General features: G+C 63.8%; 2 protein-coding genes across 7 annotated transcripts in view; both read right to left on the bottom strand.

Moving 5' to 3' along the window:
- Positions 1-478: 478 nt before the first annotated feature.
- Positions 479-6,794, bottom strand: GMPPA (GDP-mannose pyrophosphorylase A). 2 transcript variants are annotated; one of them, XM_055120660.1, is made up of 14 exons: positions 6,401-6,794; positions 5,760-5,820; positions 5,560-5,657; positions 4,272-4,375; positions 3,886-4,072; positions 3,575-3,634; positions 3,046-3,176; positions 2,579-2,593; positions 2,277-2,411; positions 2,099-2,196; positions 1,937-1,983; positions 1,729-1,821; positions 1,469-1,637; positions 479-722 (listed from the first exon to the last, which is right to left on the bottom strand). In XM_055120660.1, the coding sequence occupies exons 2-14, from the start codon at positions 5,797-5,799 to the stop codon at positions 622-624; spliced, it is 1,278 nt and encodes a 425-aa protein (XP_054976635.1). In that variant the 5' UTR covers positions 5,800-5,820; positions 6,401-6,794; the 3' UTR covers positions 479-621. The 2 variants fall into 2 exon arrangements, with proteins under 2 accessions (XP_054976635.1, XP_054976636.1); XM_055120661.1 differs by lacking the exon at positions 2,579-2,593.
- Positions 6,795-11,558: 4,764 nt separating this feature from the next.
- Positions 11,559-13,004, bottom strand: part of SPEG (striated muscle enriched protein kinase) — a 64,529-nt gene continuing 63,083 nt past the window's right edge. For all 5 annotated transcript variants that reach the window (XM_055123157.1, XM_055123156.1, XM_055123158.1 and 2 more), the window contains one exon: positions 11,559-12,599. In XM_055123157.1, the coding sequence (XP_054979132.1) occupies positions 12,407-12,599 (193 nt within the window). In that variant the 3' untranslated portion in view covers positions 11,559-12,406. The remainder of the gene's footprint in view (positions 12,600-13,004) is intronic.

Below are 13,004 nucleotides of genomic sequence, written 5' to 3'. Positions count from 1 at the left end.
CCAGGGAGAACCCCCCCACACACCACCACCCAGCTCCCCAGAGCCGGGCAGCGGCAGATGGAGCTGGCAAAGCAGAAACCGGCCGGGCCTGGGCCCAGCAGGCGGCGCGGAGAGAGCGGGGCTGCGGGGTGAGCCGGGCTCGCGGCTCCCAGGGCTCGGCTGCCGCCTGCACCTCCCGGCCCACCCAGATCCTTCCTCCTTCCCTCCGGAGCCAGGCCCAGTGAAGAGGAACAGGGAGGCGGGCAGGGGTGCCGGCAGGGCTGGGGGGTGGGGGGCGGGAGCCCGCGGGCCTTCCCTTCCTCGGAGCTGGTGAAAGGCTGAGGCCTGGGCAGGGGGGGCGTTTACCAGGCTCCCAATTCATTATTCATGAGCCCGCAGCCTTGACTCCAATTTAAATGCTAATGTGGGGGGGCCTGACTCAGCGGCCCCCCCTTCCGCCCCCACCCCCAGCCCAGGCACAAGCGGAGCCCAAGCTGGCTCGAAGTTCACTGGGGTTTATTGGGGAGCAGAGGGGAGGCCAGTGACACTCCAGGGCCACCCGTGCTGCTCCCGGCGGGTGAAGGTCCTGCCGGCCCCCTCCCCTCAGGCCAGGAGCAGCGGGGGGCCGAGAGGGGGCCCCCCTCAGAGGATGATCTGGTTGGTGAAGCTGCGGCTCAGCTCCTTGTGTGGCAGAACAATGGAGTTCAGGATGAGCACCTCGGCGGGGATCCGGACACGGCAGCCTGCAGTGTGGACGGGCACCAGGGGGAGGCCCGGATGGGGAGGGCAGGCCGGCCACCGCCCTCCAGGAGGGACCCCGCTGCCTGCCCATCTGTGGCCTGGCCGCATGCCCCTGTGATTCACACGGGCCTGGCACACAGCAGGCGCTGGGCAAATGTTTGCTGAAGGGACGTGTGCGTGAACACACACACACACACACACACACACACACACACAGCACAGACCTGCACACACTTGCACACACATACACACACATACACACACGCACACACCACAGGCACGAGCACACACGAGAGTACACACGAGAACAGGCATGAACACACGAGTGCACACACAGAAAACAGGCATGAGCACACACGTGAGCATGTATGCACAAAGAACAGGGATGAGCATGTGTGTGTACACACACAGAAAACAGGAATGAGCACACACAGAAAACAGGAATGAGCACACATGGGAGCGTGTACACACAGAAAACAGGCATGCACACATGGGGGGCATGTACGCACACAGGAAAACAGGCATGAGCACACATGTGAGCGTGTATGCACAGAGACCTGGCATAAATGTACATGTACAGGAGCACAAGGGAATGAACACACATGAGCGTGTGTTTTTGGACACAGGAATGAGCGTATACACATGATGACACAGGAATGGACACACATGCACGCGCACACACACACACACACACACACACACACACACACGGGAGCACCCAGGCGAGCGCGGGGCCGGGCGCCCCTACCCAGGATGGTGATGGCCGGCAGCAGCTTCCCGTCCTTGAAGAGGCTCTCGCTGTCCATGTGGGCTCGGGGGTCGTTGGGGTTGGGGTCGTTGGGGGTCCCCTCCACGCGGGCCCAGCGCCCCACCGTGCTCCCCCAGCCCACGATGCTGTGTAGGACACACGTGTGCTCCTGGCGGGCGGGTGGGCAGAGGGTGAGCGGGCCGAGGTCGCTGCCGTGCCCCGCAGGGCCCCCCCCCCCCCCGCCCCGTCTCCGGGCCCACCTGCAGCACGGCGCCGTGGAGCACGATGGTCTCGCGCAGCCGCACGCCCTCGCCCACCACCACGCCCTCCCCGATGGAGACGTTGGGGCCCAGCTGCGGAGAGAGTGCGGCCCCCCTGAGCCCGGTCCCCTCAGGAGGAGCCGGGCACGCGGCCCTCCCCCTCCGATCCCAGCGGCCTCCTCCCTCGGGCTGGCAGGGCGCCACTCACCACGGCCGAGGGGGCCACCTTAGCCGTCGGGTGGATATAGACATTTCCTAGGAAGTGGAAGAGAGGCCCTGGGGAGACCAAGGTCCCACCCGGACCCCGACGCGGGGCGGGGGGGGGGCGCTGAGGGCAGAGGAGGGGGCACTTTAGGGACGGGGCGGGTACCTCGAATCCAGGGGCCCCCGGGGCTGTGTTTGGCGAGGCGTTCCGGGTGGGTGAGCTGGTACTGGCCCAGGTAGAGGCGGGAGGCATAGAGGGCGGAGCTGGGGGCCAGAGCGCGGAGTGAGGGCGGCAGGGGCGGCTCGGGGGGCACCCCAGTGCCCCGCCCAGGCCCCCCCCTTACCCGGCAGACTTGATCTGGCTCCAGACCCCGTCCGTGAGGTGCACGTAGATCTGGCCCTGCCCGGCCAGCACCGAGAACACGTCTTGCTCCAGGCGGATGGTGCCCGCCCCCGGCCACAGGCCTGCCGTGCCGTCCCTGGCAGGAGAGGGGGTGAGCCAGGGGTGCTCTGGCGGGGAGCCTCAAGTATATCAATCAACCGACAGCCCCTCCCCGGGGTCCCGAGGCCTCAGCACCCGCCCCGCTCCGGCCCGTCTGGGGGGCGCCCTCCCGCTAGCTGCACGGACGGAGGGAGGCGGACTCACCCCGGAGAGAGGCAGCTGGCGAGAGCAGAGAGAGAGAGAGGGAGAGGGAGACGGAGAGGTCAGCTCGTGGGGGACAGAAGGACCCGCGAGACCGGGTGGACAGACAGGGGCCGAGACATGGGTGCAGGTGAGCGAGGCCTGAGAGGGAGAGGGTGGGTGGGGGCAGCCCAGAGTGTGTATGTGGGGGGAGGGTTCGGGGGGGCTGGTGGGGGCGCTCAGGGCCGTCGGAGCGTGCCTGCCGCCCGCCCTTCACACTGAAAGGCATGACAGGGACACGCGGGGCTGGCCAGGAAGGGCCCGGAGGGGGCGTGGCAGGCGGCGGTGACAAGAGAAATCAGGAAGAGGGACAGAATGAGGTTAGAAGGGGCGGGCCGGGAGGCTGGGCCGGGAAGGAGAAGGAAGGTGAGCGGCGGGAGGGGGGCTCGGGGGTGGGGGGGCTGTGCCTGGGACGAGGGGGCCCGCCTCACAGGTGCCCGTCCTGCTGGTTGCGCTGGAAGACCTCCCGGAGGGGCTTCAGGGCTTCGGGGGAGAACAGGTAGATGCCACAGTTGATGATGTCGCTCACGAACGTGCTGGGCTTCTCCACGTAGTGCAGGACCTGATGGTGCAGGGCAGAGGGCGTGGAGGGCTCCCGCTTGCCGCCTCCCCACCACCACACACACCGGCCTCCCGCCCCTGCCTGCAAGGCCCTGGGCGCCCTGGCACTATGTCCCCCCTTCACGGCCTTCACCTTAGACCTTGGACCTTCCCTCTTCTTGCCAGGCTTTCAGTTCAGGCCCCTCCTCCTCCTCCAGGGAGTCCTCCCAGGTCTCGAGCAAGGTTCGAGGGGCCCCTTGTGCTCTCACAGCTCCCTCCCAATCCCCCCAGGATGGGGCATACGGAGCCCCTGGCTGTGGCCTGGCCTCTGGGGGAACACGGGGCGATGGTGGGGGGTGCTCACCCCAGGGGAGGAGGCCCAGGGCAAGGCACCCCAGCCAGTCCCCTCTCCCCTCTCACCTCGTGCGTCTGGGGGTTCTCCACAATGCAGCCGTAGTTGAGGGACTGCGTCCTGTTGGCCTGGAAGACAGCGGCCGAGACGGTGACCCAGAGGGCCACGCCGTCCCCTCCTGGGCCTGCCCGCACGGCACCTGGCATGCAGCTCGCTGTCAGGCCTGTCACCCCCAGCCCAGTGACAGCCGACAGCTGCCCTCCCCCTCCCGGCTTCCCAGCCGCTGCCTCTGCTGGGGAGGGGGCCTCCCCCTCCCACACTGCTGGCCCTGCCTGCAGGGAGCACCCCCACCCCCCACGCCCCTGCCGCTCTCACCCACCGTGGTGCCCAGGAGCAGGAAGGGGTGCGGCTGGCGCTTGTGGGCGGCCAGCATGTCGGCCAGCGGGAAGTCCGAGCAGACATCCGCGTTGAGCACGAAGAAGGCCTCGGGGCTGCCGGCCAGGATCTGGTCCCGGAAGTGGTAGAGCCCCCCGCCAGTGCCCAGGGGGGCGAACTCCTGCAGGTACCTGTCCCCAGGCGCCCCCCCCAACCAGAGCCAGCTCAGTGAGAGCAGAAGAACAGGAGCGGAAGGGAGGGGCGGGGCAGGGGGGGCGGCGGCAGACCCCTCCGGTTTCCAAAGGCCCCCGTCTTGCAGGGCCCCTCAAGGAAAGGACACTAGTGGCAGTACCAGAAGGCCCCCACCCTTGCACGAGCGCCCTCGCACACCTGACAGGAAGATTGAACTCCTGCTGGGCGCCTTCCAGGAAGCGGGTGAGGGGCTCGTCCGGCTGGTAGAAGCCAATGAGCAGGATCTCCTGCATCCCCGGCACCTGCAGAAGGCAGCGACAAGCGGCTTGGGGGAGCCCCGGGGGAGAAGCCAAGGCTGGCCTCCGCAGTAGGGCTCCTTGCATCCCCACTCTGGCCTGCAGGGCCCCAATTTTCCATTTGGGGGCCAGAGAGCAAATCCAGCGGGGAGGGCGGCTGCCTTAGCCACTCCCCATCGGGGTTTGACCCCCGCACCCGATTCCCGACAGGAGTGCTCCTTGAGAGCACAGCGGGGGGTAAGGCCTGAGCAGTGCTGGATGTGGCCGCCCAAACCAAAATAATACAAATAAAATTTAAAATGTGAAGAGTTTTCCTTTTTCTCCATAGCCCCCACCCCCTGCTCCTCCGACATCTGAAAAACCATCAGCTTCCCCATATTTGCCCACAGATCAGGAGGGCAGCACGAGGCAAGGAGACCATTTTTCTTTTTTTTAGGGGGGGGTCTCACCCAGTGATGCTCGGGGAATACTCCTAGCTCTGCACTCAGGAATTACTCCTGGCGGGTGCTTGGGGGACCATATAGGATGCCGGGGATCGAGCCCAGGTCGGCCGCCTGCAAGGCAAACGCTCTACCCACTATACTATTGCTCCGGCCCCAAGGAGACCATTTTTTGCGTCTGCACTGGAGCAGGCACTTAACACACATCATGGAGAAGCTCTGTCAGCCTAGAGAGTAGGCGGAAGCCCCCCTATTTTACAGAGAAGGAAATTAAGGTTTAGAAAGGCTGAGAGGTTTGTTCAAGGCCCTGCATCTGACGGAGGCTAGAGTCAAATATAGTCTTGCTGTGCCAGAGCAGTAGAACAGCAGGTACGGTGCCCGCCTTGCAGACACACACTCACACAGATGAACGGATTCTGAGTAGAGACGGGAGCTAAAGTCTGGGGGAGCACTGGCCTTGCATGCAGCTGGGTTTGATCCTCACCACCGTTAGTGGTCCCCTGAGCCCCGCCCGGAGTAATCCCCGAGTACCATAGGATGCACTCACTCTCCCCGGCCAAAAAAGACCAAAAAGACGGGATAAGGGATGAGACTGCACGGATTAGGGGGAGAGAGAGCGGAGTTGCTGCAGTGCACGGAGAGTGCTCCAGGGGGCGCCATTCTCAGGTTCCTTTCCAACAGTCCTGATGGGAAGAGGTCCTGGCCGGAAAAGGGGAAAAGACAGCAGGAAAGGGATGAGCGGGAAGTTACCTGGGCACAGGCTTCGATGTGGTGCTGGATCATAGGGACCCCCGCCACGGGAAACAGGGGTTTGGGCACCTCAAAAGACAATGGCCTGAAGCGAGTCCCTGGGAGAGGTGAGAGCAACTGCAGATCAGCTTCCTGGCCCCCCCACGACCTCCACCCCCGCCCCCAACCTCCTCCACCCATTTCCCCCAGGGGCTCCTCACCCTTCTGGGGGCCTCCAATGAGGATCACAGCTTTGAGCATGGCAGCACTTGCTCCCTAAACCTTAAATCCCAGCAGAGAAATCAGTTCAGACCTCGCACTTCAATTCAGGAATGTTCCTTATAGCCCCCCTCCACACCACCGCCCCCAGGCCCCCAAACCCTGCCAGGCACCTCTCAGCCCTCCGCCCCAACAGCAACCCAAAGTTTCAACATGACTCATCCCTGGACACACCTCCCGGAGCCCGGCACTTCTCAAATCCCAGCCCAGATTTCACTTGGGCTTTCAGGGCCCACAACCATTCCTCTCCACTCCTGAAATCCACCTGGCAGTGTGATCCCTAGCAGCAGCCCTCTGGCCACTCAGTCAGCAACTCTGGACCCCTGTCTGGGACCTAAAGGCTCAAAACCCGGGGGGAATCCCACACTCAAGGCTTATCTCGCTCTCCACGTTAAGCCCTGAATCCTAACACTGAGCCCTGAATATTAAAACTTCCAATGCGGAGGGAGCCCCAGACACTTCACTAAAATCCCGAGTGAATCCCCAGTATTGGACGAATGCAGATGTGCCCCCTGATTGAATCCCAAATCCTACTCCCAAAAAAACCCCGATCTGCGCTGAATTCTGCATCCTAAAAACTGACCTCCCGGTGATGATGAGGATGATGATGATGCCTGAATCAAAGGACAGGTGCCCCTGGCATGCCAAACACCGAATCCACCAAGCCTCAGAGCCGCAAGAACGACGACAAGCGCTGGAGCTCTCTCTGGGGCTGGAGGATTGACGGCTGGCCCTCGGAAACCTACAGCTGGCGGTCAAAAAAAAAACCCCAAAACTGCAGAAGCCAGCGGTCGCGGGAGCCACACGGGGGCGTGGACGTGCGGAAAGCCACCCGGGACCACTGAGCCTAGCCTCGGTTCAGGGGCTGACCCCGCTCCTGCTGCGCCTTTCGCATCGGCTCCTTTTACCACCACTAGTTCCCTTTATTCCAGCGCTGCCGCCAGCTACTGGGAGCCCCTTCCGCGCACGTGTCTTCTCGCGCCTCGCGAGAGCTCCTTCGCAGGGGCTGCCGGGAATTGTAGTCCTTCCACCTCCCCAAGCTCAGAAGCGCGAGCCACGGAATTGACAAGGGGCGCGGCCAAGGACTCCAGGGGGCAGATCCGGGCCAGAAGGGTGGGACCCGAGAAGCAGCGACTGTTGCCTAAGACCGCAACCGTGTGTTAGATAGACCGGGAACAGACCCCAAGGCATCAGCCCAAGTAGAGAACTACTTCTACAAAACAGAAAAGACTGGGGGTCCGAGGGATAGCCTAGAGGGGGCAGGGAGGGCGCTTGCCTTGCACACGGCAACCCGAGTTCGATCCCCGGCATCCCACACGGTCCCCCGCCCCACCCACCACCCCGAACCCGCCAGGAGTGACCCCTGAGCATAGAGCCAGGAGTAAGCTCTGAGCACCACGGTGCGGCTAAAACACAGAAACAGAATAGAGATGACCGGGAGAAGCGGGGCTAGAGACAGGAGGGGTGGGGTCAACCCTGAGGGTGATGCTCCGCCCTCTGGGAGCGGAAGGCGTGGCTGACTGTGAAAAAAAGCACTGAGCTAGGCACTCTGCAACCTGTGGTCTTGATATTGATGTGTCACACTGAACTAAATGTGTGTGATGAGGAATAAAGGGTGCTTCGAACAGGAGGATCAGAGAGAGAAACTATTTTTATAAAACAAGAGAAAGGTTGTCGGTTCCGCCCCTCCCCACACCCCTTCCCTCCCTCCCACCGCCAGGGCTCTGGAGAAAGGTCTGAGGGTCCCTTTCAGGCCACGTCCACAGCAGCGAAGCTCCCGTCCCACCCCCCCGCCCCCAGCCTGGTCCCCAGGTACAGCTCGCGTTTGTGAATCAGCGTGTACTGACGGTTTCTAAGTGCGCCCTGGGGAGCGGAGGTCACGAGTTCGTTTACGCGCGCCCTAGAGGGGCTCATTGAACAGCTCATCCCCGCCCGGGCTCGCTCCTGTGGGTTCCTGGGCTCTGTCCCGCCCACACTCCAGCTCCGGGCCTCGGGTCACTGCCCTTCCCTGTTGGTCCTCTCGAAAAATCCTTTCCGATCCAGCCCTTTCGGGAGCCGATTCGCAGAGGTCGGCGTCTCCGAGGTGCCTTTGCGCGCCTCCGTGTTCCCTGGTCCACTTTGAATCTTTGCTGCAGGAACCAGAGGAAAGGGACAAAAGACCAGGAGTAGCTCGGCGGGCGGGGCGTATCCCCGCACCTCCCCGCAGCTGGCCCTCCAGCCGAGCTGCGTTCAAACTCTGCGCCTTCGGGCACAACCTTCCCGGGTTCTTCTCGCCAGTTATACGAGGTTCATCGCAGCCCCTCCGGTTGGCGAGATAGGTTGCAGGGTCTAAAGAGAAACTGGGGGGCGGGGGGAGCCCAGGAATGTCGCTGCATCTCGCAGTGCCTTAGCAATCTGAGCCGGAAGCCGGCACAGATCCCTAATTCAGGTTCGCTGTGACCTTGAGGCCCTGAGTCGACTTAACCCGGGTAGGAAGGGATCGCAGGTCTAACGCCCTGGACACAGTGCAGAGCTGAGCTGGCCACGACGGGTTTCCGTAGGCCCCGGCGGTTAAACGCGCGCCGCTGCAGCCGGCGGGCGCCCTCCTGGGTGGTGGTGCCCCCCTGCGCGCTGGCACTGCGCCCCCGGCGCGCCCACCCTCCACGAGGCTTCGCGCGGAGTCGGAGCACTGGCGGAGGTGGGTGGTCACGTGGATGCCCTTGTCTACAGCCCAGGCCGGCCAGCTCGCCGTCGCGCACCATCAGTGCGACGGCGTCAGGGTCCTTGAAATCCGAGCGATCCCGGCTTGAGGCTGGCGCGCAGACCCGGAGGGCTGAATGGGTCCAGGAGCGCCGAGTCGCCACAGGTCTGCTGGACCACGCTGCCTTCTGTCAGCACCACGTCCGCCAGCTGCTCCAGCACCCGCCGTGGCCACTGCTCCTTCCGGGACCACGGCCGCCCGCTGAGGACCAGGGGGTGCCCGAGGGTTCCACAAAGCTTCAGAGTCGCCAGCAGCGCTGGCCACAGGCAAACTGCCCCCTGCTGGCCCCCTCGCTCCCTAAACCCTTAAGAGAGGGCTGAGCACAAAGGATGGTGTCTGCGCTGCCAAAAGGGTAGATCTTCTTCGTGTGTCCTTCCCTCTTTCGGAATCACCAACCGCTATGCCCAGGGACCCTTGGTGACCCCTGACCCTGGGCTCAGGCTACTAGCTACCCTAGGTACCCAGGGCTTCCCCTCACCAGCAGCGCAGATAAGAGACCTGGGAGCGGATTGCTGTGTTCTGGATCGGGGCGGGGGCGGGGGGGGGCGGCGGGGAGGTCACTGATGTCCAGGGTACATTCTGGAGGCAGGCTGTAGCCACATAGCCACGGCTTTTGTTTTTAGCTGCTTTTGACGGAGACTCGGACCTTCAGCCTTCTCTGCCCTCCCCCAATTCAGAACATGCCAGGGAATGTCTAAGGTCAGTTTACAGTTGGGGACTCACCTTGGCGGAGGAGTCAACTTCAGGTCCTGGGTCCTCTAACAGGCTTCACGGAGCCCGTCGGGATGGCACTGTAGGGGTACGGGCAGCTGCTCAGCCCTGAACCCTGCGCTTTTGCTTGTTTGTTTTTGTTTCTTGGGCCAAGAACCATTCTCTGCCAAGGACCAGCAGTGCTCATGGATTACTCCCGACTCTGTGCTCAGGGATCACTCCTGGGCACAGGAGTGATCTCATATATGGCTCAGGGAACCATATGGCATGCTGGGACTCGAACCCGGGTCAGCTGTGTGCAAAGCACGTTGTCCTACCCGCTGTACTATCACTCCAGCCCCGAACCGTGACTTTATACAGAACTTCGCTCCTTGCTTAGTTTGACATGGTTGCCTCCCCAAGTGTTTCCCCCCCCCACCCCGCTACCGACCCCCGGCCCCGTCCTCTAGCTACCTCCCCCTGACCCAAGCAGGCTCCTTATTTTGCCGGAGTTAACCTGGGATGTCGGCTGCTGGGGCAGGTCGGGATGGTGGGGGGGGCAGGGGGGGCGGCAAACAGTGCTGGGGTCCAGCACGAGTCCGTGCCGGGAGAGCTGGGCAGCCCGTTACACAGGCCCAGCAGACACCGTCGGGAACCGGGTCTGAGCATTTGCAGCCGGCATCCCACCACCCAGCCCGAGGAGCGGCCGACTGCTCTGGCCGCCCCGCCAATCAGAAGGCGTCCACGTAGCTGTCAGGGCCAATCACGAAGCGACTACCCCCTGACCCCTCCCTACCCCATCGCCGCAGCCCCCGGGAGTCTAGAGCTGTCATTTCCACGCACTGCCCCCTGGCGGTAAACTGAGATCAACCTAGAGGGGCCCGAGGAGATTTGTTCTGAGGCGGGTGGGTACCTCCTCTCCATCCCCTCCAACTCCACTCCTCTCCTCACGGTGACCGGTTGGGGTCTGTCGGGTCTGCTTTTCTCCATGGAGATGGGCAGTAATAACCACTCCTCCAGCTCTGGATCCGCTCAGGCCCTTTTGCGGGGCGTACAATGAGGTCCAGGGTCAGCCGACCACCTGCTGTCAAGTTTCCCACCCCTCCACCCCATCCGAGAGACTCGCTGGGACTCCAGTTGCGGGGGGTGGCGGGGGGTGGGCAAGGAACCCGCCAGAGCGCCGCTCCTGTTCACTGTCACGGCAGTTCAGGTGTGGCGTGCTGTCTCCTTAGATGAGAGTCATTTTGACACGACTCTGCTGACATAAATTACCGTTGCTCCTCCGGGTTTGGAACAAGCAGTTCACATGCCATTTCCAAAGGAGATGGGAAGGGAGCTCAAGATTGGGGCGGGGGTGGGCTGTAGAGGAAGTCTGCCTGCCACTTTCCGAGGGACCGGTTCAGGCACCGCGTTTTCATACGGAAACACTCGGCGGCGTGCGGGGGATTTGGGACCCTCCCAGGCAAACGGTAGATCTTCATCGCTGCACTGACAGGTGGGCACGGCAGCTCTCAGTCCCTTCCAGCTGGCTTTCACATTCTGTTATTTTTATGATGATGGGGTTTGCCTCTTCCCCCGGGGGGCCCGAGGAGCCAGAGAGGCTGGGCTGGGCGAAGGGTTGTTTGGATTCCAGCCAAGCAGCCCTCAGCCTCAACTGGCACGCACGAGCCAGCTCCCTCCGATCATGGAGAGCGCCTTCATTTCTTTGCTAAGATCCGTTTTCTAGACGGGGAGGGAAGGAAGCAGTCCCCCCCTGGATTCTGGGGAGACTGGCACTGTTCCCCTGCACCTGAACCCTTGGGATAAGGCAGCTCTGCCCTGGCACCTTGGCACCCCCCGCCAGGTAACGCGGAAACTGGGCCCAGGCCCCTACGGACATGCTCGTCTGTGGCCCCCTTCGCCCTGCCCCGTGCTGCTGGTGTCCCTGTGTCCCGATTGTGCCTCTGCGGTGCATCCTATCCACTGCTCTCGCCAAGCATAACGGATGCCCTCTTGTTCCAGGGGTCACAGGAGCGAGCCTGACCCCAGTTAAGAGCAAAGGCCGCTGATCCAGGTTGGGGTGTGAGCTGGTCCATTCCAGAGCCCGCCCGCGTCCTCCACGGAGGGATGGAGAAGGGGGTGCAAAGTGGTGCAAGGGGCCTGGTGGTCCTGCCAGGATTCAGAGCGAAGCCTCTCCGCCCTCTGGGAGCAGGGGAGAGGTCAGGGCTGGGCACTTGTTGGCTCCAGCCACCCTGAGTAGGCTGGAATGTCCACCCCTCCCCCCTGCAAAGCCCTCCCCTCTGCGCTGCCCCGTCCAGACACCACACATAGGTCCTGCTGCTTGCTGTTTTTATTTCCTTTGTGACAGACAGACAGACAGCTGCAGGAACAGCTGGGTGGCGGGTGGTGGGGGGGTGAGAAGGGTGACGGGGGGGGGCGGGAAGGTCAGGACAACTTGGGCGACAGGGACTGGGTGGAAGGAAAACTTCACAAAAGTCAATAAATAAATAAACACAAATGGGGAGAAGGACGAAGGCCACAGAAGGGTAGTGGGGTCGCCCTTGAGCCAGCACCCAGAGGGCAGCCTCGCCTGGGCACTGCCCCTCTCCCTCTCCCTCTTCCTTCCAGGGGCGCTGGCCCCTGACTTCCTGCGTCCCCTCCAAGTCCTCTCTCCTCACGCGCCGCCCTCGCCCCTCTCACACGCGGGCACTGGCTCCCTGGCACTGTCCTACGTCCCGTCCGCGCGTCTCCGCTCCTCCGGCCCAGCCCACGGCCCTGGGCTCCTTCCTTCCTGGCTTCTCCAGCTCGTTGGGCGCCTTACACCCCACTGCACCGTCCCCCACGCCCCCCCCCCCGCCCCGCGCACACACACACCCCCCCGCGGGACCTTCTTGGTCTCCCCTCCCCCAGCCCGCAGACTCTCGCTCGCGCGCCCCCTGCCCTTCTCGCCCCGGTTCCTGCTCCACTGCGGCCCAGCCTGGCCCGACGGGTCCCCCCGATCTGGCTCCGGCCCGGATGGTGTGGCCGCAGCCCGGGGCCGCTGTGCCCGCAGGTCCGTGAGGTAAGAGCCCCGCCGGATGTTGCTGGTGGTGTCTGAAGCCCCGCGAGGCTCCCGGCTCGGCGTGGGCCCTGGAATGGAGCCCCGAGTCGAAGCCCGAGGCCGGCTGCGGGTCCGAGCCGCTAGGGGTTGCCCGGGTAGGAGCGCAGCACCACCTTGTGGCGGGTGGCGGCCTCGGTGCGGCGGCGCCGCTGCTCGCTCAGGAACTCCTTGAGCCGGTTGGTGGTGAAGGTGAGCGTCTGGCGCCGCAGCTTCATCAGGTAGGCGTCCTGCAGCCACGGGTGCGCCAGGCAGTCCTGCAGCGACGGCCGGCTCCTGCGCGGGGCGGGGGCGGTAAGGCCGGGCCCGCGCGCGCCCGCCTGCCCCGCACCCCTGGCGGGGCCGCACCCACCCACCCAGCACCGCCAGCCGCGCCCCTGATCCTCCAGGGCCCGTGGGGACTGGGCCCCGGGCAGGTCCGGGAACTCAGAGAACGGGGACAGTGAGTGGTTCCTCCTCACTGTCGCCCAGGGCTGTCCCAGGCCTCAGGCAGGGGCGGTGCCGCCAGGAAGGGAGAGCAATAGCAGGGGCCACAGTGAGGGTGTGATGAAGTAAGAGTAGTGGCAGGAGTAACAGTAACAGTAACAGTAACAGTAACAATAACAGGAGTAGAGTAACACGAGACCTCCGACTTCCGGGCCTCGGGCATGTGCAGGACAGCCAGGAAGCAAGAGGAATAGC

This window comes from Sorex araneus, chromosome X (assembly GCF_027595985.1).
Source record: "Sorex araneus isolate mSorAra2 chromosome X, mSorAra2.pri, whole genome shotgun sequence".
NCBI classification, from domain to species: Eukaryota; Metazoa; Chordata; class Mammalia; order Eulipotyphla; family Soricidae; genus Sorex; species Sorex araneus.
The sequence above is the reverse complement of the archived record's forward strand: the minus strand, read 5'-3'. Positions and strand labels throughout refer to the sequence as shown.

Excerpts from the sequence above, each read along its gene's own strand:
- GMPPA (XM_055120660.1), bottom strand. The coding sequence starts at position 5,799 with ATGCTCAAAGCTGTGATCCTCATTGGAGGCCCCCAGAAGG. Across the intron at positions 1,984-2,098 it reads CGGGGGCCCCTGGATTCGAG|GAAATGTCTATATCCACCCG; the intron begins GTACCCGCCCCG and ends TCCACTTCCTAG. Across the intron at positions 1,822-1,936 it reads AGGTGGCCCCCTCGGCCGTG|CTGGGCCCCAACGTCTCCAT; the intron begins GTGAGTGGCGCC and ends CTCTCTCCGCAG.